The sequence below is a fragment of the Myxine glutinosa genome, chromosome 3 (assembly GCF_964187855.1).
Source record: "Myxine glutinosa chromosome 3, kmMyxGlut1.1, whole genome shotgun sequence".
NCBI lineage: Eukaryota > Metazoa > Chordata > Myxini > Myxiniformes > Myxinidae > Myxine > Myxine glutinosa.
Genome location: NC_136263.1, coordinates 193,522,976 through 193,547,689, shown reverse-complemented (window position 1 = coordinate 193,547,689; position 24,714 = coordinate 193,522,976). Strand labels below are relative to the sequence as shown.

Sequence of the window (24,714 nt, the reverse complement as noted above, 5' to 3'; positions counted from 1 at the left end):
CCAAAGGGTAATTCTCATGCATTCTAAAGGGTAATTCTCATGCATTCTAAAGGGTAATTCTAATGCATTTTAAAGGGTAATTCTAATGAGTTCTAAAGGGCAATTCTAATGAGTTCTAAAGGGTAATTCTAATGCATTTTAAAGGGTAATTCTAATGAGTTCTAAAGGGTAATTCTAATGCATTCTAAAGGGTAATTCTAATGAGTTCTAAAGGGTAATTCTAATGCATTTTAAAGGGTAATTCTAATGAGTTCTAAAGGGTAATTCTAATGAGTTCTAAAGGGTAATTCTAATGCATTTTAAAGGGTAATTCTAATGAGTTCTAAAGGGTAATTCTAATGCATTTTAAAGGGTAATTCTAATGAGTTCTAAAGGGCAATTCTAATGAGTTCTAAAGGGTAATTCTAATGCATTTTAAAGGGTAATTCTAATGAGTTCTAAAGGGTAATTCTAATGCATTCTAAAGGGTAATTCTAATGAGTTCTAAAGGGTAATTCTAATGCATTCTAAAGGGTAATTCTAATGCATTTTAAAGGGTAATTCTAATGAGTTCTAAAGGGTAATTCTAATGCATTCTAAAGGGTAATTCTAATGAGTTCTAAAGGGTAATTCTAATGCATTTTAAAGGGTAATTCTAATGCATTCTAAAGGGTAATTCTAATGAGTTCTAAAGGGTAATTCTCATGCATTCTAAAGGGTAATTCTAATGCATTTTAAAGGGTAATTCTAATGAGTTCTAAAGGGTAATTCTAATGCATTCTAAAGGGTAATTCTAATGAGTTCTAAAGGGTAATTCTAATGAGTTCTAAAGGGTAATTCTAATGCATTTTAAAGGGTAATTCTAATGAGTTCTAAAGGGTAATTCGAATGCATTCTAAAGGGTAATTCTAATGCATTTTAAAGGGTAATTCTAATGAGTTCTAAAGGGTAATTCTAATGCATTCTAAAGGGTAATTCTAATGAGTTCTAAAGGGCAATTCTAATGAGTTCTAAAGGGTAATTCTAATGAGTTATAAAGGGTAAATCTAATGAGTTCTAAAGGGTAAATCTAATGCATTCTAAAGGGTAATTCTAATGAGTTCTAAAGCGTAATTCTAATGAGTTCTAAAGGGTCATTCTAATGCATTTTAAAGGGTAATTCTAATGAGTTCTAAAGGGCAATTCTAATGAGTTCTAAAGGGTAATTCTAATGAGTTCTAAAGGGTAAATCTAATGAGTTCTAAAGGGTAAATCTAATGCATTCTAAAGGGTAATTCTAATGAGTTCTAAAGGGTAATTCTAATGCATTCTAAAGGGTAATTCTAATGATTCCTAAAGGGTAATTCTAATGCATTCTAAAGGGTAATTCTAATGCATTCTAAAGGGTAATTCTAATGCATTCTAAAGGGTAATTCTCATGCATTCTAAAGGGTAATTCTAATGCATTCTAAAGGGTAATTCTCATGCATTCTAAAGGGTAATTCTAATGCATTCTAAAGGGCAATTCTAATGCATTCTAAAGGGTAATTCTAATGAGTTCTAAAGGGTAATTCTAATGCATTCTAAAGGGTAATTCTAATGCATTCTAAAGGGTAATTCTAATGCATTCTAAAGGGTAATTCTAATGCATTCTAAAGGGTAATTCTCATGCATTCTAAAGGGTAATTCTAATGCATTCTAAAGGGTAATTCTCATGCATTCTAAAGGGTAATTCTCATGCATTCTAAAGGGTAATTCTAATGCATTCTAAAGGGTAATTCTCATGCATTCTAAAGGGTAATTCTAATGCATTCTAAAGGGTAATTCTCATGCATTCTAAAGGGTAATTCTAATGCATTCTAAAGGGTAATTCTAATGAGTTCTAAAGGGCAATTCTAATGAGTTCTAAAGGGTAATTCTAATGCATTTTAAAGGGTAATTCTAATGAGTTCTAAAGGGCAATTCTAATGAGTTCTAAAGGGTAATTCTAATGAGTTCTAAAGGGTAAATCTAATGAGTTCTAAAGGGTAAATCTAATGCATTCTAAAGGGTAATTCTAATGAGTTCTAAAGGGTAATTCTAATGAGTTCTAAAGGGTCATTCTAATGCATTTTAAAGGGTAATTCTAATGAGTTCTAAAGGGCAATTCTAATGAGTTCTAAAGGGTAATTCTAATGAGTTCTAAAGGGTAAATCTAATGAGTTCTAAAGGGTAAATCTAATGCATTCTAAAGGGTAATTCTAATGAGTTCTAAAGGGTAATTCTAATGCATTCTAAAGGGTAATTCTAATGAGTTCTAAAGGGTAATTCTAATGAGTTCTAAAGGGTAATTCTAATGAGTTATAAAGGGTAATTATGAGTTCTAATGCATTCTAAAGGGTAATTCTAATGAGTTATAAAGGGTAATTCTAATGAGTTCTAATGCATTCTAAAGGGTAATTCTAATGAGTTCTAAAGGGTAATTCTAATGAGTTCTAAAGGGTCATTCTAATGAGTTATAAAGGGTAATTCTAATGCATTCTAAAGGGTAATTCTAATGAGTTATAAAGGGTAATTATAATGAGTTCTAATGCATTCTAAAGGGTAATTCTAATGAGTTATAAAAGGTAATTCTAATGAGTTGTAATGCATTCTAAAGGGTAATTCTAATGAGTTCTAAAGGGTAATTCTAATGCATTCTAAAGGGTAATTCTAATGAGTTCTAAAAGGTAATTCTAATGAGTTCTAAAGGGTAATTCTAAAGGGTAATTCTAATGAGCTCCAACGGGTTCGAAAGGGTAATTCTAAAGGGTAATTCCAAAGAGTTCTAAAGGGTTATTCTAAACGGTTCTAAGGGGTTCTAAAGGGTAATTTTAAAGGGTAATTCTAAAGGGTAATTCTAAAGGGTTCTAAAGGGTATTTCTAATAAGATCTAAAGGGTTCTAAATGTAATTCTAATGGGTTCTAAAGGTAATTCTAAAGGGTTCTAAAGTGTAATTCTAAAGGATTCTAAAGGGTAATTCTAATGAGTTCTAAAGGGTAATTCTATTGAGTTCTAATGGGTGATTCTAAAGGGTAATTCTAATGCATTCTAAACGGTAATTCTTATGAATTCTAAAGGGTAATTCTAAAGGGTAATTCTAATGAGTTCTAAAGGGTAATTCTATTGAGTTCTAATGGGTGATTCTAAAGGGTAATTCTAATGCATTCTAAACGGTAATTCTTATGAATTCTAAAGGGTAATTCTAAAGGGTAATTCTAATGAGCTCTAACGGGTTCGAAAGGGTAATTCTCCAGGGTAATTCTAGAGGGTTCCAAAGGGTAATTCTAAAAGGTTTTAAGGGGTTCTAAAGGGTAATTTTAAAAGGTTTTAAAGGGTAATGCTAAAGGGTAATTCTAAAGGGTCCTAAAGGGTATTTCTAATAAGTTCTAAAGGGTTCTAAAGGGTAATTCTAATGCGTTCTAAAGAGTAATTTTAATGGTTTCTAGATGGTTCTAAACGGTAATTCTCATGTGTTATAAAGGGTAATTCTAATAAGTTCTAAATGCTTTTAAAGGGTAATTCTAAAGGGTCCTAAAAGGTAATTCTAAGAGCTTTTAAGGGGTTGTAAAGGGTAATTCTAAAGGTTTCTAAAGGGTACGTTTAAGGAGTTCTAAAGGGTAATTATAAAGGGTTATATAGGGTAATTCTAAAGCGCTCTAAAAAGTAATTCTACAGCATCCTAAAGGGATCTAACGGGGATTTACAAAGGGTTCTAAAGTCTAATTCTAAAGGGTTCTAAAGGGTAATTCTAATGAGTTCTAAAGGGTAATTCTAATGAGTTCTATATGGTTCTAAACGGTAATTCTCATGTGTTCTAAAGGGTAATTCTAATTAGTTCTAAAGGGTTCTAAAGGGTAATTCTAAAGGGGTTCTAAAGGGTAATTCTAAAGGCTTCTAAAGGGTAATTCTAAAGGCTTTTAAGGGTACGTTTAAGACTTTAAGGGGTTCTAAAGGGTAATTCCAAAGGCTTCTCAAGGGTACATTTGAGGGGTTCTAAAGGGTAATTTTAAAGGGTTATATCGGGTAATTATAAGCGGTTCTAAAGGGTAATTATAATGTGTTATAAAGGGTAATTCTAAGCGGTTCTAAGGGCTTTGAAAGGGTACATATAAGGGGTTCTAAAGGATTATTATAATGGGTTATAAAGGGTAATTCTAAAGGGTTCTAATGGGTACTTTTAATGGGTCTAAAGGGTCATTATAATGGATTATAAAGGGTAATTCTAAAGGGTTCTAAAGGGTACTTTTAAGGGGTTCTAAAGTGTAATTATAATGGATTATAAAGTGTAATTCTAAAGGGTTTTTTGTAAATTGGAAATCATTCCAAACAGGAAAATTACTGTTTTTAGCAACGTTCATGAAGAACACAAACAACAAGCACAAATAACTAATGTAACGTGTTAAATAAGGAGGTGTGTAAGACACTATCAACGGCGGCGAAGGCCTTCCATTTAGCATTTTCACAACCCTTCCGTTTAGTACTACTTGGCCAAAATGTTACAGCATTTAAACTCATCACAACCAATCAAATTTGCTGCTTCTTATCCCCGCCCATGTCATTGTTTCTCAAGTTTTTAGTTTATTTTTGTTCCCCAGGGAGTGCTGGGGCGAAGAGGAGAAACTGGTGTACCAGGACCCAAAGGCATACCTGTGAGTACTCTCAACAGTCAACCATAAACAGAGAGTTCCACAGTTAAGAACGATCGGACTTGCGAGCGGGTCTTACGCAAATGATCACACTCGATTCTTCGCAAGACTTTGACATTTAAAGGGATCATTCTGTCTGCCATGCAGGGTGTTCCAGGCATCCGTGGATTCCTCGGTTTTCCAGGAACAAAGGGAGATGCGGTAAGGATTTCCAAAATGCTGCATTTTCCACCATACAGGAGAAATTATTACTTGCAAAATCAATAATCTTTATTGATTGGTAGGTACCCTTTGTCATGGATTTATTGATTGCTAGGCACCATAAGTGATGGAATTAATTGTTGGTAAGTACCCTTTTCATGGATTTATTTATTGGTAGGTACCATTAATGATGGAATTAATGATTGATAGGTACCCTTTGTCATTGATTTATTGATTGGTAGGTACCATTAGTGATGGAATTAATTGTTGGTAGGTACCCTTTGTCATGGATTTATTTATTGGTAGGTACCCTTTGCTATGGATTTATTGATTGGTAGGTACCCTTTGTCATGGATTTATTGATTGGAAGGTACCATTAGTGATGGAATTAATGATTGATAGGTACCCTTTGTCATTGATTTATTGATTGGTAAGTACCCTTTTCATGGATTTATTTATTGGTAGGTACCATTAATGATGGAATTAATGATTGATAGGTACCCTTTGTCATTGATTTATTGATTGGTAGGTACCCTTTGCTATGGATTTATTGATTGGAAGGTACCATTAGTGATGGAATTAATGATTGATAGGTACCCTTTGTCATTGATTTATTGATTGGTAGGTACCATTAATGATGGAATTAATGATTGATAGGTACCCTTTGTCATTGATTTATTGATTGGTAGGTACCCTTTGCTATGGATTTATTGATTGGTAGGTACCATTAATGATGGAATTAATGATTGATAGGTACCCTTTGTCATTGATTTATTGATTGGTAGGTACCCTTTGTCATGGATTTATTGATTGGAAGGTACCATTAGTGATGGAATTAATTGTTGGTGGGTACTCTTTGTCATGGATTTATTGATTGGAAGGTACCATTGGTGATGTAATTAACTGTTTTGGTAGGTACCCTTTGTCATGGATTTTTTGATTGGTAGATACCATTGGTGATGGAATTAATTGTTCGTAGATGCCCTTTATCATGGATTTATTGATTGGTAGGTACCCTTTGTCATGGATTTCTTGATTGGTAGATACCATTGGTGATGGAATTAATTGTTCGTAGGTGCCCTTTATCATGGATTTATTGATTGGTAGGTACCCTTTATCATGGATTTTTGATTGGTAGATACCATTGGTGATGGAATTAATTGTTCGTAGGTGCCCTTTATCATGGATTTATTGATTGGTAGGTACCCTTTGTCATGGATTTATTGATTGGAAGGTACCATTAGTGATGGAATTAACTGTTGGTAGGTACCCTTTGTCATGGATTTATTGATTGGTAGGTACCCTTTGTCATGGATTTATTGATTGGTAGGTACCCTTTGTCATGGATTTATTGATTGGAAGGTACCATTAGTGATGGAATTAACTGTTGGTAGGTACCCTTTGTCATGGATTTATTGATTGGTAGGTACCCTTTGTCATGGATTTTTTGATTGGTAGATACCATTAGTGATGGAATTAACTGTTGGTAGGTACCCTTTGTCATGGATTTATTGATTGGTAGATACCATTAGTGATGGAATTAATTGTTGGTAGATACCCTTTGTCATGGATTTATTGATTGGTAGGTACCATTAGTGATGGAATTAATTGTTGGTAGATACCCTTTGTCATGGATTTATTGATTGGTAGGTACCATTAGTGATGGAATTAATGATTGATAGGTACCCTATGTCATGGATTTATGGATTGTTAAGTATGCTTTGGTGTGTGATTGGTGTAAAGTCCGTCACACCTATAACGATGATGATAAAGATAGAAATCTGGTGGCTATCTTTGAGAACTCTGAAAATTATTTATTTTTTGCTGCTAGCACTAAAATGTTGAAGGCCCCTCGCCAATCAGTGGCTGTGTTTATATGTAAATTCAGGCCCACATGCATTTTGTCAACAATATGGAGAAAGAGAAGCACCGGCAACTTTCCACCTACATTATTGAACCCTACCTTGTTTAAATGTCATACACCTGTATTAGTCCTCCCTTCCACGGCAACAGGAGACTATATCCTTGTATATACCTTCTGCCATCTTGGAGGATAAAGGAAGTGCGTGTTGATTGACACTTGATAAACCTTCTCTCGAGGATCTTTTGCGTTGTGGTGTGATAGCTCCTAGAAATAATATATGTGCTTGAAGTTATTGATGGTTATCATTACCCTCGCCAGAAGAGAGGGTATTGCATTTGAGTCCGTTTGTCTGTTTGTTTCTTTGTCCGCACAGACTAAATATGATTTTCTCTGCAACCGTTGGTTGTAGAGAAACAATTTCCCGATTGACAGGAAATTTTCACCATAAGTGCAACTCCACCTGTAGAATATTTAATAATAATTATGGCGTCATAGGTCACGTGGTACGGGCGCCATCTTGGAAAAACCAAAAAAAATTGCACCTCTATATCTCCGAAAGCGCTGCATAGATAAAATTGACAAATGGCTCTTTTTTTTTTTTTTTTTTTTTTTTTTAATACAAGATCGAGGCTCGTGAAAGAGCGAACATTAATTACACAGAAAGACAAACCGACACATAAAACATATAACATAGGGAGCGGTAGACAAGATGGGGAGAGAGGGGGAAGGACACAAACACAACATTTGAGAGCAGGGACCGAGAGACATGGAGACATCGAGAGATCTGAGAGAGGGCGAGGGCTTTGGGGGGGGGGGAAGGGGGCAGTGGGAGAGGTATAAAACATATGGACACTGCCAGGACTTCCAGGAAAGAAGTTGGAATTTCAAACAAGGTGGATCTGGGGTGAATTAGCGGGGGTAGAAAAGATCAAGGTTTTGGATGGGGGAAGATAAGAGATGGTGGTGAACAGCTGTTTTAAAGACCTGGAGGGAGGAGTGGGATTGAAGGGAGTGAGGGAGTTTGTTCCAGAGGCGGGAGAAAAGAGGAATGAAAGAGTGAAGGTGAGCGGAGAGCCGAGATTTTGGCAGTTTAACCATCAGAGGGTTGCTGGCAGATCTTGTGCGACCTGTAGGAATATTTGGGGGACAGAGCACAGAGAGAGCTGGGGGTGCAAGGCCGGAGAGGAGTCGGTAGAAGACAGAAAGACCACCTACCTGCCTGCGGTGAGTGAGTGAAAGGCCCTCAGAGATAGCTTCATTGCGGGAGATTCCAATAATTCTGAAAGCTTTGGTTTCAACAGCGTGAAGCCGAGCTAGGTGTGAGGCAGGAGCACCGGCCCATAGGGGAGAACAGTATTCCATTGAGCTGCGGATGAAAGCCTTGTATGTGGTGAGGAGCTCAGGTGTGCCAAGGAAGGACTTCGCACGACGGAGGATGCCCAGTCGGCGACTGGCTTTGGAGGCCAGCTTGGAAATGTGGTTTTCCCAAGAAAGATCATGGCAGATAGTGAGACCCAAAATCTTGAGCGACAGAACTTCTTGGAGAGGATTGTTGAGAAAGTAGATGGGAGGGTTGTCCAGTCGATCTTTTCGGAGAGACATAGTAAGAGTGTGAGATTTGTCAGGATTGAAAGACATGTTCCACTTGTTTGACCAGTCTGTGATTTTGTCCAGGTCTTCAGAGAGTGAGGAGGCAGCAGACTGCCGATCTGAGGGAAGAGGAATGGAGCGGCAGAGAGTGGAGTCATCAGCAAAGAGATAGAGAGGATTTTCGAGAGAGTCAGAGAGATCATTGATGAAGACCAGAAAAAGCACGGGGCCCAGAACACTGCCTTGGGGAACTCCAGCCTGAACAGGAAGAGGAGATGAGAGAAACCCATTCAGGGCCACACGTTGACGACGACTAGAGAGGAAGTCCGCCAGCCATGCGTGGAGATTTCCATGGATACCAAAGGAGGAGAGTTTGGTGAGCAGAGCGGGGTGCCAGACCGTGTCGAAGGCACGTGATATGTCGAGGGAGACAGCTCTAATTTCCTGTTTGGCATTGAGGACCTCCATCCATTGTTGAGACAGCAGAAGCAGCATGTCCAGAGTAGAGTGACCTGGTCTGAAACCAAATTGATGATCAGAGATCAAGCCATTGGAGAAGAGGAAAGATTTCATATCAGAAGCAATGATGGATTCCATGACTTTGCTGATAATTGGGAGAAGGCTGATTGGTCTGTAGTTGCTAGGATCTGTTTTTGCACCTTTTTTGTGCAAAGCGGTGATGTTGGCTGATTTCCAAGCAGATGGCAGTTGACCTTGAGCAAAAGAGAGGGTGAAGAGAACAGAGAGAGGGTGAGATAGAGCAGCAGAGCAGGATTTTAGGACCCGTGGGCTGATGCCGTCGGGTCCAGTTGCAGAATCAGAGTCGAGGGTTGACAGAAACTTTTCCACCTTGTCAGGAGGAAAGGACACGGAGTCCAGGAGCAGCAGGGTACGACTGGGTATGGTGGGTACAGAGAGGGATGGGTTTGGGACACAAGATTTAGAGGCAAACACAGAGTTGAGGCATTCAGCTTTTTCACGTGCGGAGTCAGCTGTGTAGCCGTTTGAGGTAAGGGAGGGGATGGAGGGGGAACAAACACCAGAAACGGATTTGACCAGACGCCACCAGGATTTGGAAGAGGGAGACAGATAAGAGAGTTCGGTCTTGAGAACGGAGAGATATTGTTTCCTGGCTCTCCTGAGGGTGGACACACACTTGTTTCGGGCTTTGTGAAAGGAAATGAGATTTCCTTCCGTTGGATTTGCTTTCCAGGAGACGAAGGCAAGTTGTTTCTGGGCAACAGCCTCACCACAAGATTCCGTGTACCATGGACGGGAGGAAGGGTATGACAACTGAAGACGAGATGGGATAAATCTGTGCATGAGAGAGAGCAATTTACTTTGGAAGAATTCCCAGGATGAGTTGATGTCAGAGGTGGTAGAGATGGGAGACCAGTCCAGATGATTGATGGCTGCTTGAAGACCGTGCCAGTTGGCCTGAGTGAAATGCCAGACTCGTCGACGCTGAGCAGGCTCCCTGAGGATAGTCAGAGAGATGTCCACTTTAACAAGGACATGATCAGATGATCCGATCGGAGCAGAAGAAGAGCAGCAGACATTTTCAGGGAAGTTAGTCATAACCAAGTCCAGAAGAGAAGATGTTCCGTTGACTGAGATCCGGGTCGGGAAATTGACAGATTGTGTCAGTCCCAGTGAGTCGCAGAAGTCCTTTGCTGAGGAGCCATGGCTGGTGAGAGAGGTACCCACATCCAGCCAACTGGCATGATGACAGTTGAAATCACCACATATGAGGAAGAGAGAGTTGGGATGAGTAGTTAGAAGTTGGTCCATATCATCAGACAGCGAGATGTAGATGGAGTCATCACTGTTTGGTGGACGGTACAACACACATATGAACAAGAGGTGGGAGCGAAGGGGAAGCCGTAGCCAGAGGTATTCCTGGGGGTGAGGTGGAGAGAGTGCAGTGCAGGGCGAGTGAGGAAGAGAGTTTTTGATAAAGATAGCAACCCCGCCTCCAGGACGAGGCTCAGGTCTATCATACCGGAGGAGGGAGTAGCCCGGGAGAGATACTATGGAATCAGAGACATCATAAAGGAGGAAAGTTTCTGTTAAGCAGATCACGTCTGGTTTGACAGAAGCAACCTGTATGGAGAGATCAGTTAAGTTTGAACGAAGGCCCCGGATGTTTGAGGTCCATACCGTTAATGAAGAGGAAGGGGGAGCATCAGATACAGAACAGGGGGGAGGAGGGGTAGGGTAAGATGTGGAAGAGGTGGAAGAGGTAGGGAGAGCTGTTGAAGGTGTGTCAGAGATTTCAGAATAGCTCGGAGAAAGGGAAGGATGGGGCGGACAAAAGGTTTGATGGTGATTGGGTGAGCCACAATGAGGTGTTATTTGAGGAGGGGGAAGAGCGAGGCAGAAGGTTGGGGGAGATGGAGGTGAGAGTTTGAAGGGGGAAGAAGCGGGGAGGACGCTTTGAGGAGGGGGAGTGAGAGGGGGGAAATTGAGAAGCAATGAGGGTGGGGAGATTTGAAGGGGAGGGGTGAGGGGGGAGTTTGGGAGGGAAGGGACAAGGGGAGGGATTTGAAAGGGATGGGATATGGGGGAGATTTGGAGGGGAGGGGTGAGGCAGGAGTCTCGGAGGGGAGGGGCGAGGGGGCGTCTTGGCGGGGAGGGGTGAGGGGGTAGTTTAGGAGGGAGGGGGCAAGGGGGGAGATTTGAAAGGGATGGGTGATGGGGAAGATTTGGAGGGGAGGGGTGATGGGGAAGATTTGGAGGGGAGGAGTTATGGGGAAGATTTGGAGGGGAGGGGTGAGATTGGATTTTTGAAAGTGTACGATTTATGGGAAACGAACATTTATTGCAAAATGAGTTTCTTGTGACCTTCGAGTTAAAAATACGTTTAAGGACGCTGGATGGAGGATGGAGTGCAGGAGAGTTTAGGGAATGTAGAAAAAAGGCACTATAGGAGATGGATATTTTTTTTGGGATGAATTGATTTGGTGAGCAAGTCGAAAGCAGCCTTTTAAAGAAGAAGAAGAAAAAGGTGTTATAAAATATGACGGAATACATAACTTGAGGGGAAAGTGTAAACATTGAAGGTTAATGAGTGAAAACTATCTGGGGAAATGGGGGAGAAACACGTGGTCGAAGAACGAACGAACGAATAAGAATGAATAAACGAATGAGAACAGAGAAGGAAATGTTTTTTTTTTTTTGTTTTTTTTTTTTGAGTTGAGATTTACACAAGGAAGTAGTAGGCTATGGGTGAAAAGTCTGGGAATACAGAGAACGAAAGTTATTGGATCACAAACGACGGACCACTGAGAGAAAAACAAAGCCTCAAGGTTGTACAGTGCACACTGTACAAGGCCTTGCTCGCGACACGGCAAACAGACGATCAATTTATGAAAGATAAACACCGAGAAACAACCAAAGTTGCACACAATAACTTCACACACCGAAAGATAAATACAGTTTCGACAAAATACAATTGTGAACAGACTTAACTTCGAAAAACGTGGAGACCGTGTGGAGCTTCGAAAATCCCTGCCGCCATCTCCAAGATCTCGCGAGATCTCATTGTAAAGAACTCTCCATGGGGAATAACAGGATGAATTCATAGGTTCCTCCATTATGACGTCATAATTCGACAAGTGCAAAACTTCATCTGATCAAGATGAAATTTCTTTAGCATCATCTAGGGATAAATTGGTGGAGAAAAAAAGGAATGATGACGTCATCAGTCAGGTGGTTTGGTCGCCATATTTGTTTTAACACAAAAGCCTTAAAAACCACTAAAAACACATCCTGGTGAGGGTCTGCAATCTCTGATTGCTCTTGTAGTTGTAATCAGGGCCTCAATGTGTTATTTTGAACACACTATATGATTACTATTTCTGCACTAATGGAGTTGCACTGTGCTTGTTATAAATAATATATTTTAATGTTCTCTTGTATCAATTTTACACCTCATGGTTTCATTATCATGATCAGTTTACATTTATATGAAAAGAAACAATGCTGCATGAACATCAACCATCAACCACTCAATAACAACCGTTATTGAGCCAATTCCTGACCACACTGGCAAATTAGCTCCAAGAATTACCGAACGACCTATAATTTTCAGGAATTGAAACAGGAATGTCATTTGTATCCCGTGCGTGTTCCAACGCACCAGTTACCAAACTCAGGAGTAATACCAATTAAATCCTCCAAGGTTAATGAAGTATCCAAAACCGTCAGCCAGGTATAATCGTGCGACCATGTCCCTGAGAAATAACTAATGAGACATATGAGAACAAGGAACAAAATTCAAACACAATAGAACTACACACTTAATAAATACAAAATATTTATCTTGCTATAATTCACCAAATGTCCGTCCATCTGTCTGTCTGTCCGTCCGTCCGTTCCCAGGTACCGCAAAAACGGCTGAACCGATCGCAACGAAATTTTGGGTGGGTAATCCTGGGACCCCCTGGAGTAAAATACGCTGTATTGTTTTTCCAATTTCAGCTTTGGTCTCCAGCATTTTCAGGTTTGGACTCCCACCTAACGTTATTGTCTCGGGTGCCGCAAAAACGGCTGCACCGATCACAACGATACACCTCCATGCCCGTGGGATTCCCACGGGTAACCCCACTAGTTACATAAATAAGCTAACGCCCTGTTATCACGCCAAACCCATATGAGCAAGGAAGCACACACACACACACACACACACACACACACACACGGCAAGTAAAAGAGGAAAACATTTGGTGAAGAACCTCAGGCTGTTGCAGAACTTGTATGTGCTACCATAGTGAGCAAGGCCAGAGATCAGACTGAAGAGTCACAGGGGGGCTGATAGGAGTGTCCCACTGCAAGGAGAACTTAAGAGTATTGAAGTGCCAGGTTCCAAGGCAAGAGGAGGGCTTCAAGTGGGCCAAAGAGAGTGAGCGATGGCCAAGTAAAAACTTTTATTTCCAGCTCTCCAATCCTTGCCAACTGAGGGCACTCAACCAACTATCGCATCTTCCCAAAACCACCGATCTGAGCGTACAACCAATCATGGGCTGGGAATCATCCAACGCTCGCCTCCTCCATGCTGACGGACACCAGAGAGGAGGAGCTTTCTCCCATTATTTATTGGTGCGATGAAAAAGGGAAAACATGTGGACAAGACATCTTAACCTGTCTATAGTCTAAGATAGACAAGGCTCATCCCATTGGCAAACCACACAGACGACAACAACTCCACCACATGTCCTTAATACATGGATGAAAAAGTCCCACTACTGTACAAAGGCAAACAGTGGTCAAGGCCTTAAACTAACTATGACCCCCTATCCCACGAATGTAACAATACATATTTATTGTTCTCCGGTGTGAATTTTACAGCTAATATTTGATTAAAATGATTGGTTTACGTTTCATCAATACAGGGACTCCCTGGTATTAAAGGACATGCAGCACTTCCTGGTGTTCATGGAGAAAAGGTAAAGCCTTCGCTTTGTTTGATTCACTTTTACCAAACACTTTATTTCATTCCCTCCACTTCTTCCTCGTCAAAATGTTCTCTTCAGCACTCTATCTGTGCCGTGACGTTTTGCTCTCCTTTCTGTGCCGACGTCCATCTCAGGGAGATCCTGGAAAGGCTGGAAGTGACGGAGAAAAAGGAATTCAGGGATTGACGGTATGCATGAATATTTATTTACTTGTTTTAATTTAGTTTAATTTTAATTATATTTTTTAATCCGTGTTACAAAGACATTGTTTGGTGTTCTCATTTTTAGCACACCTGGAACGAAGTTCAGGGGAGTTTATGCGATGGCGCATCGTCCGTACGTCCGTAAACACTTGAAACTTATTCTTCGAAACCGCTGATGGGATTGCGACCAAATTTGGCACAAATGATATTTGTTTGTGTTGTGACTAAAGTTTGTTCACGGCATAAAAAAACAAGGTTTACCGGGTCCAGGTCAAATCTTTACCGGGTCAAAGTGAGGATGGTTTGACCCCCAAATGGATCCATGTTTGACCCCCCAAAAGAGGATTTTCCTTTTTCCCCTGAAACTACACACACAATTTCGATGGAATTTCACCACAACCTTCATCACCAGTGATGTACCAAAGTTTGTTCACGACATTTAAAAAAATCTGCCCTTTAGGGGTCTACAGGGTAGGGAGGTTCCCCCCAAAATAGGTATTTGCTTTCTTCTCAGAAACTACACACGCAATTTCGATGAAACCTGACCACAACCTTCATCACCCATGATGTACCAAAGTTTGTTCACGACATTTAAAAAAATCTGCCCTTTAGGGGTCTACAGGGTAGGGAGGTTCCCCCCAAAATAGGTATTTGCTTTCTTCTCAGAAACTACACACGCAATTTCGATGAAACATGGATCCATGTTTGACCCCCCAAAAGAGGATTTTCCTTTTTCCCCTGAAACTACACACACAATTTCGATGGAATTTCACCACAACCTTCATCACCAGTGATGTACCAAAGTTTGTTCACGACATTTAAAAAAATCTGCCCTTTAGGGGTCTACAGGGTAGGGAGGTTCCCCCCAAAATAGGTATTTGCTTTCTTCTCAGAAACTACACACGCAATTTCGATGAAACCTGACCACAACCTTCATCACCCATGATGTACCAATGTTTGTTCAAGGAATTTGAAAAATTCGGGTCTTATGAGGTATATGGGTTTGGGGAGGAGGGGTTGCCCCCCAAAATATGTATTTTTTTGTTTGTTTATTTAAAGTCTTATGATTATGTTAGTATGATTATACATACTGCCCTGTCTTCTAGCAACCATTGAAATTGGTTTAGAATACCTTTAGTCGGTGCAGTATACTGTTTATTCCACCAGGTGAGCACCAGGGGTATTGCCCCTATGTTTTAACATCTTGAGTGCTGATCCCATATGCAGTGTTAAACGAGCTCCTCCATCACCTTTTTTTTTTTTTTTTTTTTTTTTGTATACTGCATCGAGGCTCGTGAAAGAGCTAACAATTATTTCACAAACAAATCAACCAGACAAACAAAATATATAAAAAGAGGGAGCGGAAGACAAGATGGGGAGAGAAGGGGAAGCACACAAACATAACATTTGAGAGCAGGGAGATGTCTGGGAGGGAGAGGGCTTGGGGGGAGGAGGCGTGGAAAGGGGGGGGGGGGTGGGAGAAGTATAAAACACAAGGACACCAAGGACTTCCAGGACAGAAGTTGGTATTTCAAAAAAGTGGATTTGGGGTGAAATTAGCGGGGGTAGAAAAGATCAAGGTTTTGGATGGGGGAAGATAAGAGATGGTGGTGAACAGCTGATTTAAAGACCTGGAGGGTGGAGTGGGATTGAAGAGAGTAAGGGAGTTTGTTCCAGAGGCGGGAGAAAAGAGGAATGAAGGAGTGAAGGTGAGCAGAGAGTCTTGATTTTGGCAGTTTAACCATAAGAGGGTTGCAGGCAGATCTTGTGCGACCTGTAGGAATATTTGGGGGACAGAGCCCAGAGAGAGCTGGGGGGGTAAGGCCAGAGAGGAGTCGGTAGAAGACGGAAAGACAACCAACCTGCCAGCAGTGAGTGAGTGAAAGGCCCTTGGAGTTAGCTTCATCGCGGGAGATTCCAATGATTCTGAACGCTTTGGTTTCAACAGCATGATGACGAGCTAGGTGTGAGGCAGGAGCACCAGCCCAGAGGGGAGAGCAGTATTCCATTGAGCTGCGGATGAAAGCCTTGTATGTGGTGAGGAGCTCAGGTGTGCCAAGGAAGGATTTCGCACGACGGAGGATGCCCAGTCGGCGACTGGCTTTGGAGACCAGATTTGAAATGTGGTTTTCCCAGGAAGGATCATCGCAGATAGTGAGACCCAGAGCTTAAGTGACAGAACTTCTTGGAGAGGATTATTCAGAAAGTGGATGGGAGGGTTGTCCAGTCGGTCTTTTCGGAGAGACATAGTGAGAGTGTGAGATTTGTCAGGATTGAAAGACATGTTCCACTTGTTTGCCCAGTCTGTGATTTTGTCCAGGTCTGCAGAGAGTGAGGAGGCTGCAGACTGCCAATCTGAGGGATGAGGAATGGAGTGACAGAGAGTAGAGTCATCAGCAAAGAGATAGAGATGATTTTCAAGAGAGTCAGAGAGATCATTGATGAAGACCAGAAAAACCACAGGGCCCAGAACACTGCCTTGGGGAACTCCAGCCTGAACAGGAAGAGGAGATGAGAGAAACCCATTCAGGGCCACACGTTGACTACGACTAGAGAGGACGTCCACCAGCCATGCATGGAGATTTCCATGGATACCAAAGGAGGAGAGTTTGGTGAGCAGAGCGGGATGCCAGACTGTATCGAAGGCATGTAATATGTCAAGGGAGACACCTCTAATTTCCTGTTTGGCATTGAGGACCTCCATCCATTGTTGAGAAAACAGAAGCAGCATGTCCAGAGTAGAGTGACCAGGTCTGAAACCAAATTGATGATCAGAGATCAAGCCATTGGAGAAGAGGAAAGATTTCATATCTGAAACAATTATGGATTCCATGACTTTGCTGATAATTGGGAGAAGGCTGATTGGTCTGTAGTTGCTAGGATCTGTTTTTGCACCTTTTTTGTGCAAAGCGGTGATGTTGGCTGATTTCCAAGCAGATGGCAGATGACCTTGAGCAAAAGAGAGGGTGAAGAGAACAGAGAGAGGGAGTGAAAGAGCAGGAGAACAGGATTTTAGGACCCGTGGGCTGATTCCGTCAGGTCCAGTTGCAGAATCAGAGTCGAGGGTTGACAGAAACTTTTCCACCTTGTCAGGAGGAAACGACACAGAGTCCAGGAGCAGCTGGGTACGACTGGGTACGGTGGGTACAGAGAGGGATGGGTTTGGGACACAAGATTTAGAGGCAAATACAGAGTTGAGGCATTCAGCTTTTTCACGTGCGTAGTCAGCCGTGTAGCCGTTTGAGGTGAGGGCGGGGATGGAGGGGGAACAAACACCAGAAACAGATTTGACCAGATGCCACCAGGATTTGGAAGAGGGAGACAGATAAGAGATTTTGGTCTTGAGAACGGAGAGATATTGTTTCCTGGCTCTCCTGAGGGTGGACACACACTTGTTTCGGGCTTTGTGAAAGGAAATGAGATTTCCTTCCGTTGGATTTGCTTTCCAGGAGACGAAAGAAAGTTGTTTCTGGGCAACAGCCTCACCACAAGATTCCGTGTACCATGGACGGTAGGAAGGGTATGACAACTGAAGACGAGATGGGATAAATCTGTGCATGAGAGAGAGCAATTTACTTTGAAAGAATTCCCAGGATGAGTTGATGTCAGAGGCGGTAGAGATGGGAGACCAGTCCAGATGATTGATGGCTGCTTGAAGACCGTGCCAGTTGGCCTGAGTGAAATGCCAGACTCGTCGATGCTGAGGAGGCTCTCTGAGAATGGTCAGAGAGATGTCCACTTTAACAAGCACATGATCAGATGAGCCAATTGGAGCAGAAGAAGAGCAGCAGACATTTTCAGGGAAGTTAGTCATAACCAAGTCCAGAAGAGAAGATGCTCCGTTGACTGAGATCCGGGTCAGGAAATTGACAGATTGTGTCAGTCCCAGTGAGTCACAGAAGTCCTTTGCTGAAGAGCCATGGCTGGTGAGAGAGGTACCCACACCCAGCCAACTGGCATGGTGGCAATTGAAATCACCACATATGAGGAAGAGAGAGTTGGGATGGATGGATAGAAGTTGGTCCTTATTATCAGACAGCGAGATGTAGATGGAGTCATCGCTGTTTGGTGCACGGTACAACACACATATGAACAAAAGGTGGGAGCGAAGGGGAAGCCGTAGCCAAAGGTATTCCTGGGGGTGAGGTGGAGAGAGGGCAGTGCAGGGCGAGTGAGGAAGAGAGTTTTTGATAAAGATAGCAACCCCACCTCCAGGACGAGGCTCAGGTCTATCATACCGGAGGAGGGAGTAACCTGGGAGAGATACTAAGGAATCAGAGACATCATGAAGGAGGAAAGTTTCTGTTAAGCAGATCACGACTGGTTTGTCAAAAGCAACCTGTATGAAGAGATCAGTCAAGTTTGAGCGAAGGCCCCGGATGTTTGAGGTCCATACCGTTAATGAAGAGGAAGGGGGAGCATCGGATACAGAACAGGGGGGGGGGAGGGGTAGGGTAAGATGTGGAAGAGGAGGAAGAGGTAGGGAGAGCTGTTGAAGGTGTGTCAGAGAATTCAGAATTGCTTGGAGAAAGGGAAGAATGGGGCGGACAAAAGGTTTGATGGTGATTGGTTGAGGCACAGTGAGGTGTTATTTGAGGAGGGGGAAGAGCGAGGCAGAAGGTTGGGGGAGATGGAGGTGAAAGTTGGAAGGGGGAAGAAGTGGGGAGAACCTTGAGTTGGCTGTTTTTAAATAAACAACTGTGTTTGTGTTTTTGCAATAAACTATCGCGGGCACATATTTTGCAACAGTGTACAATGTTAAGTTATTGTGAATTGGCCAATTGTGTTCATTGTAAGAATGCTCAAACTGTTACTGTGTTATTATCTGCAGGGGGTTCCTGGGGAAATCGGTGAAAAGGGTGATAGAGCTGCAAAGGTAGGTTTCTAAACATCCTTTGGACACAAACGATGGTATCCGAGATTGTTTAAGTGCATTTTACATGTTAAGGAAAATGGAATAACACCACGTACAGATGGAGGACCTGCAGAGCATGTTATTGTCCATCCATAATGGTGGACAATGTATCATTAAAGCTAAAGTTTCAGATTTCTTTTCACAATTTAATTACAACCTCAACTAGAAAGCATCTGAAAATGCAAAGCCCGTCCGCGTCCGTTTGTATTCAGACGTCGTCGTTTTCTTCCGTGTGCTGAAAATAACGAAAACTTAAAATAAAAAAAAGAATCAATTAAAATTGTTGATTTTATGCAGCAGCTTTAACCTTTGAGCTTTAGATCTAAAAAAAATGATCAGCTTCTAGCTTTTGATTGGTGAACCAATTATGTGACCCAATAGGCAAAATCTTTAAATTTCAGGTCAATTGGGTGAAAATTGGTGATTTTACGCAACCTTCACCTTTGACCTTTTGATCTAAAAAATAAGAATCAGCTTCTAACTTTTGATTGGTGAACTAATTCAGTGACCCAATCGACAAATTATTAAAATTTCAGGTCAATCGGATGAAAATTGATGATTTTAGGTGCAGCTGACCTTTGACCTTTTGACCAAATTATTTATTTGCCTTCTCCATATTCTCATAGTAAAGCTTTGTTGAAAAATTGATGACAAAACTCAAATGGTAACTTCAAATTTCAGGTCAATTGGATGAAAATTGATTTTATATGATGCTGACCTTTGACCATTTGACCAAATTATTAATTTGCCTTCTCCATATTCTCATAATAAAGCTTTATTGAAAATTTGATGACAAAACTCAAATGGTAACTTCCAAAAAATCCATGTGTTTGAATGATTGAAAAGCCCTTTTCCGGTTTTTCTTCATCTTCCCACTCTTCAGGGTGACCGCGGTGAAACGGGACTTGTTGGAGATGTCGGTCCAGACGGGAGACAGGTATGAGTTTCTTTAAGTTCATCATTTTCATGATGTACTACAGTATTCGACCTGCCAAGTTTAATCAAAATACAGAATGGTGTACTTCACAAACATATTGCATGTCGACCTGTGCGTCTCGATGAGGATGTAAAATGAAGTAAAACATGCGTAAAAATGATCTTTTATAACACGTTGTTGCTGTTCGTGTTGCTGTCGTTGTGGCTGTGGTTGTTGTTGTTTGTGTGCTCCTTCCATGTACTATTATATTTTTTTCTATTACTTGGAGAAGTATTACTATGTATAATTTTGTGTGCTCCTTCCATGTACTGTCATATTTTTTTCTATTACTTGGAGAAGTATTACTATGTATAATTTTGTGTGCTCCTTCCATGTACTGTCATATTATTTTCTGTTATTTGGAGAAGTATTACTATGTATAATTTTGTGTGCTCCTTCCATGTACTCTTATATTTTTTTCCATTACTTGGAGAAGTATTACTATGTATAATTTTGTGTGCTCCTTCCATGTACTATTATATTTTTTTCTATTACTTGGAGAAGTATTACGATGTATAATTTTGTGTGCTCCTTCCATGTACTGTTATATTTTTTTCTATTACTTGGAGAAGTATTACAATGTATAATTTTGTGTGCTCCTTCCATGTACTGTTATATTTTTTTCTGTTACTTGGAGAAGTATGACGATGTATAATTTTGTGTGCTCCTTCCATGTACTGTTATATTTTTTTCTATTACTTGGAGAAGTATTACAATGTATAATTTTGTGTGCTCCTTCCATGTACTGTTATATTTTTTTCTTTTACTTGGAGAAGTATTAGTATGTATAATTTTGTGTGCTCCTTCCATGTACTGTTATATTCTTTTCTGTTACTTGGAGAAGTATTACAATGTATAATTTTGTGTGCTCCTTCCATGTACTGTTATATTTTTTTCTGTTACTTGGAGAAGTATTACAATGTATAATTTTGTGTGCTCCTTCCATGTACTGTTATATTTTTTTCTATTACTTGGAGAAGTATTACAATGTATAATTTTGTGTGCTCCTTCCATGTACTGTTATATTTTTTTCTATTACTTGGAGAAGTATGACGATGTATAATTTTGTGTGCTCCTTCCATGTACTGTTATATTTTTTCTATTACTTGGAGAAGTATTACAATGTATAATTTTGTGCTCCTTCCATGTACTGTTATATTTTTTTCTATTACTTGGAGAAGAATTACAATGTATAATTTTGTGTGCTCCTTCCATGTACTGTTATATTTTTTTCTATTACTTGGAGAAGTATTACAATGTATAATTTTGTGTGCTCCTTCCATGTACTGTTATATTTTTTTCTGTTACTTGGAGAAGTATTACGATGTATAATTTTGTGTGCTCCTTCCATGTACTGTTATATTTTTTTCTGTTACTTGGAGAAGTATGACGATGTATAATTTTGTGTGCTCCTTCCATGTACTGTTCTATTTTTTTCTATTACTTGGAGAAGTATTACAATGTATAATTTTGTGTGCTCCTTCCATGTACTGTTATATTTTTTTCTTTTACTTGGAGAAGTATTAGTATGTATAATTTTGTGTGCTCCTTCCATGTACTGTTATATTCTTTTCTGTTACTTGGAGAAGTATTACAATGTATAATTTTGTGTGCTCCTTCCATGTACTGTTATATTTTTTTCTGTTACTTGGAGAAGTATTACAATGTATAATTTTGTGTGCTCCTTCCATGTACTGTTATATTTTTTTCTATTACTTGGAGAAGTATTACAATGTATAATTTTGTGTGCTCCTTCCATGTACTGTTATATTTTTTTCTATTACTTGGAGAAGTATGACGATGTATAATTTTGTGTGCTCCTTCCATGTACTGTTATATTTTTTCTATTACTTGGAGAAGTATTACAATGTATAATTTTGTGCTCCTTCCATGTACTGTTATATTTTTTTCTATTACTTGGAGAAGAATTACAATGTATAATTTTGTGCTCCTTCCATGTACTGTTATATTTTTTTCTATTACTTGGAGAAGAATTACAATGTATAATTTTGTGTGCTCCTTCCATGTACTGTTATATTTTTTTCTATTACTTGGAGAAGTATTACAATGTATAATTTTGTGTGCTCCTTCCATGTACTGTTATATTTTTTTCTGTTACTTGGAGAAGTATTACGATGTATAATTTTGTGTGCTCCTTCCATGTACTGTTATATTTTTTTCTATTACTTGGAGAAGTATTACTATGTATAATTTTGTGTGCTCCTTCCATGTACTGTTATATATTTTTATATTACTTGGAGAAGTATTACGATGTATAATTTTGTGTGCTCCTTCCATGTACTGTTATATATTTTTTCTATTACTTGGAGAAGTATTACGATGTATAATTTTGTGTACTCCTTCCATGTACTGTTATATATTTTTTCTATTACTTGGAGAGGTATTACAATGTATAATTTTGTGTGCTCCTTCCATGTACTGTTATATATTTTTTCTATTACTTGGAGAAGTATTACGATGTATAATTTTGTGTGCTCCTTCCATGTACTGTTATATATTTTTTCTATTACTTGGAGAGGTATTACAATGTATAATTTTGTGTGCTCCTTCCATGTACTGTTATATTTTTTTATTTTACTTGGGGAAGTATTACTATGTATAATTTTGTGTGCTCCTTCCATGTACTGTTATATTTTTTTATTTTACTTGGGGAAGTATTACAATGTATAATTTTGTGTGCTCCTTCCATGTACTGTTATATTTTTTTATTTTACTTGGGGAAGTATTACTATGTATAATTTTGTGTGCTCCTTCCATGTACTGTTATATTTTTTTATTTTACTTGGGGAAGTATTACAATGTATAATTTTGTGTGCTCCTTCCATGTACTGTTATATTTTTTTATTTTACTTGGGGAAGTATTACTATGTATAATTTTGTGTGCTCCTTCCATGTACTGTTATATATTTTTATTTTACTTGGGGAAGTATTACTATGTATAATTTTGTGTGCTCCTTCCATGTACTGTTATATATTTTTATTTTACTTGGAGAAGTATTACTATGTATAATTTTGTGTGCTCCTTCCATGTACTGTTATATTTTTTTCTATTACTTGGAGAAGTATTACTATGTATAATTTTGTGTGCTCCTGTGTACTATTTTTTTTTCTATTACTTGAAGTATTACTATGTATAATTTTGTGTGCTCCTGTGTACTATTATTTTTTTCCTATTACTTGAAGTATTACTGTGTATAATTTTGAATGCTCCTTCTGTGTCCGTCATGCATTATTCCAAAGCGTTGCTGCTGTCGTACAACAATGAAATTGTACCATTGGTACCGCTACATTAAGCTCCAAATCCTGCAAAAAGGAATTTTTATGATTAAATGGAAAATATGTTTTACAACTTTGAAATCTGTATTCTAAGTAAAGCGATTATTAGTTTTCAACAGTGCCATTTTTAGCTCACCTGGTACGAAGTTCAGGGGAGTTGATGCGATGGCGCATCGTCCATCCGTCCGTCCGTAAACACTTGAAACTTCTTCTCTGAAACCGCTGATGGGATTGCGACCAAATTTGTCACAAATGATATTTGTTGTGTTGTGACTAAAGTTTGTTTCTGGCATTGAAAAAATCGGGATTTAATGTGGCCTATGGGGGGGCTTTTCCCCCAAAATAGGAATTTGCTTTTTTCTCAACCTACACACACAATTTTGATGAAACGTCACCACAACCTTCACCATCCATGATGTACCAATGTTTGTTTAAGGCATTGGAAAAATTGGGGTTTGAGGAGGTACACAGGGTGGTTGCCCCCAAAACCGGTGTTTTTTTTGCTTGTTTGTTTAAAGTCTCATGATTATGTTACTATGATTCTACTTGCTGCCCTGTCTTCTAGCAAGCATTGAAATTGGTTTAAAATACCTCTAGTCAGTGCAGTATACTGATTATTCTACCAGGTGAGCACCAGGTATATTGCCCCTATGTTTATTATTGTAAGATAGGAAGAACCCTTTGGAATAACATACACACACACTCACAAATTCACTCACTTGCGCTCGAACGGAAGGGCTAGCACATGGACGGATGGACGGACTCACAAACTCACACATGGATGGATGGATGGATGGACGGACTCAGACATGGACAGACACACATATGGATGGTCATGCACACACATACATACAGGAACACACACCCACGGATGGACAGACAGACTCATACATGGAAGGATGGACAGACTTGCACATGGATGGACTCACAAGCTCACACATCGTTGGATGGGTGGACTCACACATAGACAGACACACGGAAGGAGGATCTCACACACACATACACACATGGATGGACAGACAGACTCACACATGGAAGGATGGACAGACACACAGATAGACAGACTCACACAGATGGACAGACTCACACATGGACGGATGGACAGACACAGAGATGGACAGACTCACACAGATGGACAGACTCACACATGGAAGGATGGACAGACACACAGATAGACAGACTCACACAGATGGACAGATTCACACATGGAAGGGTGGACAGACACACAGATGGACAGACTCACACAGATGGACAGACTCACACATGGAAGGATGGACAGACACAGAGATGGACAGACTCACACAGATGGACAGACTCACACATGGAAGGATGGACAGACACACAGATAGACAGACTCACACAGATGGACAGATTCACACATGGAAGGGTGGACAGACACACAGATGGACAGACTCACACAGATGGACAGACTCACACATGGAAGGATGGACAGACACACAGATGGACAGACTCACTCAGATGGACAGACTCACACATGGAAGGATGGACAGACACACAGATGGACAGACTCACACAGATGGACAGACTCACACATGGAAGGATGGACAGACTCACACATGGAAGGA

The 24,714-nt window shown here is 40.0% G+C and overlaps 1 protein-coding gene across 1 annotated transcript in view; it reads left to right on the top strand.

The window, feature by feature from the left end:
* LOC137424097 (uncharacterized) overlaps window positions 1-24,714 on the top strand; it is a 175,100-nt gene that overhangs the window by 100,622 nt on the left and 49,764 nt on the right. The window contains exons 16-21 of the mRNA XM_068111564.2: window positions 4,576-4,629; window positions 4,774-4,827; window positions 13,675-13,728; window positions 13,872-13,925; window positions 18,772-18,816; window positions 19,739-19,792. Of these exons, the coding sequence (XP_067967665.2) occupies window positions 4,576-4,629; window positions 4,774-4,827; window positions 13,675-13,728; window positions 13,872-13,925; window positions 18,772-18,816; window positions 19,739-19,792 (315 nt within the window). The remainder of the gene's footprint in view (window positions 1-4,575; window positions 4,630-4,773; window positions 4,828-13,674; window positions 13,729-13,871; window positions 13,926-18,771; window positions 18,817-19,738; window positions 19,793-24,714) is intronic.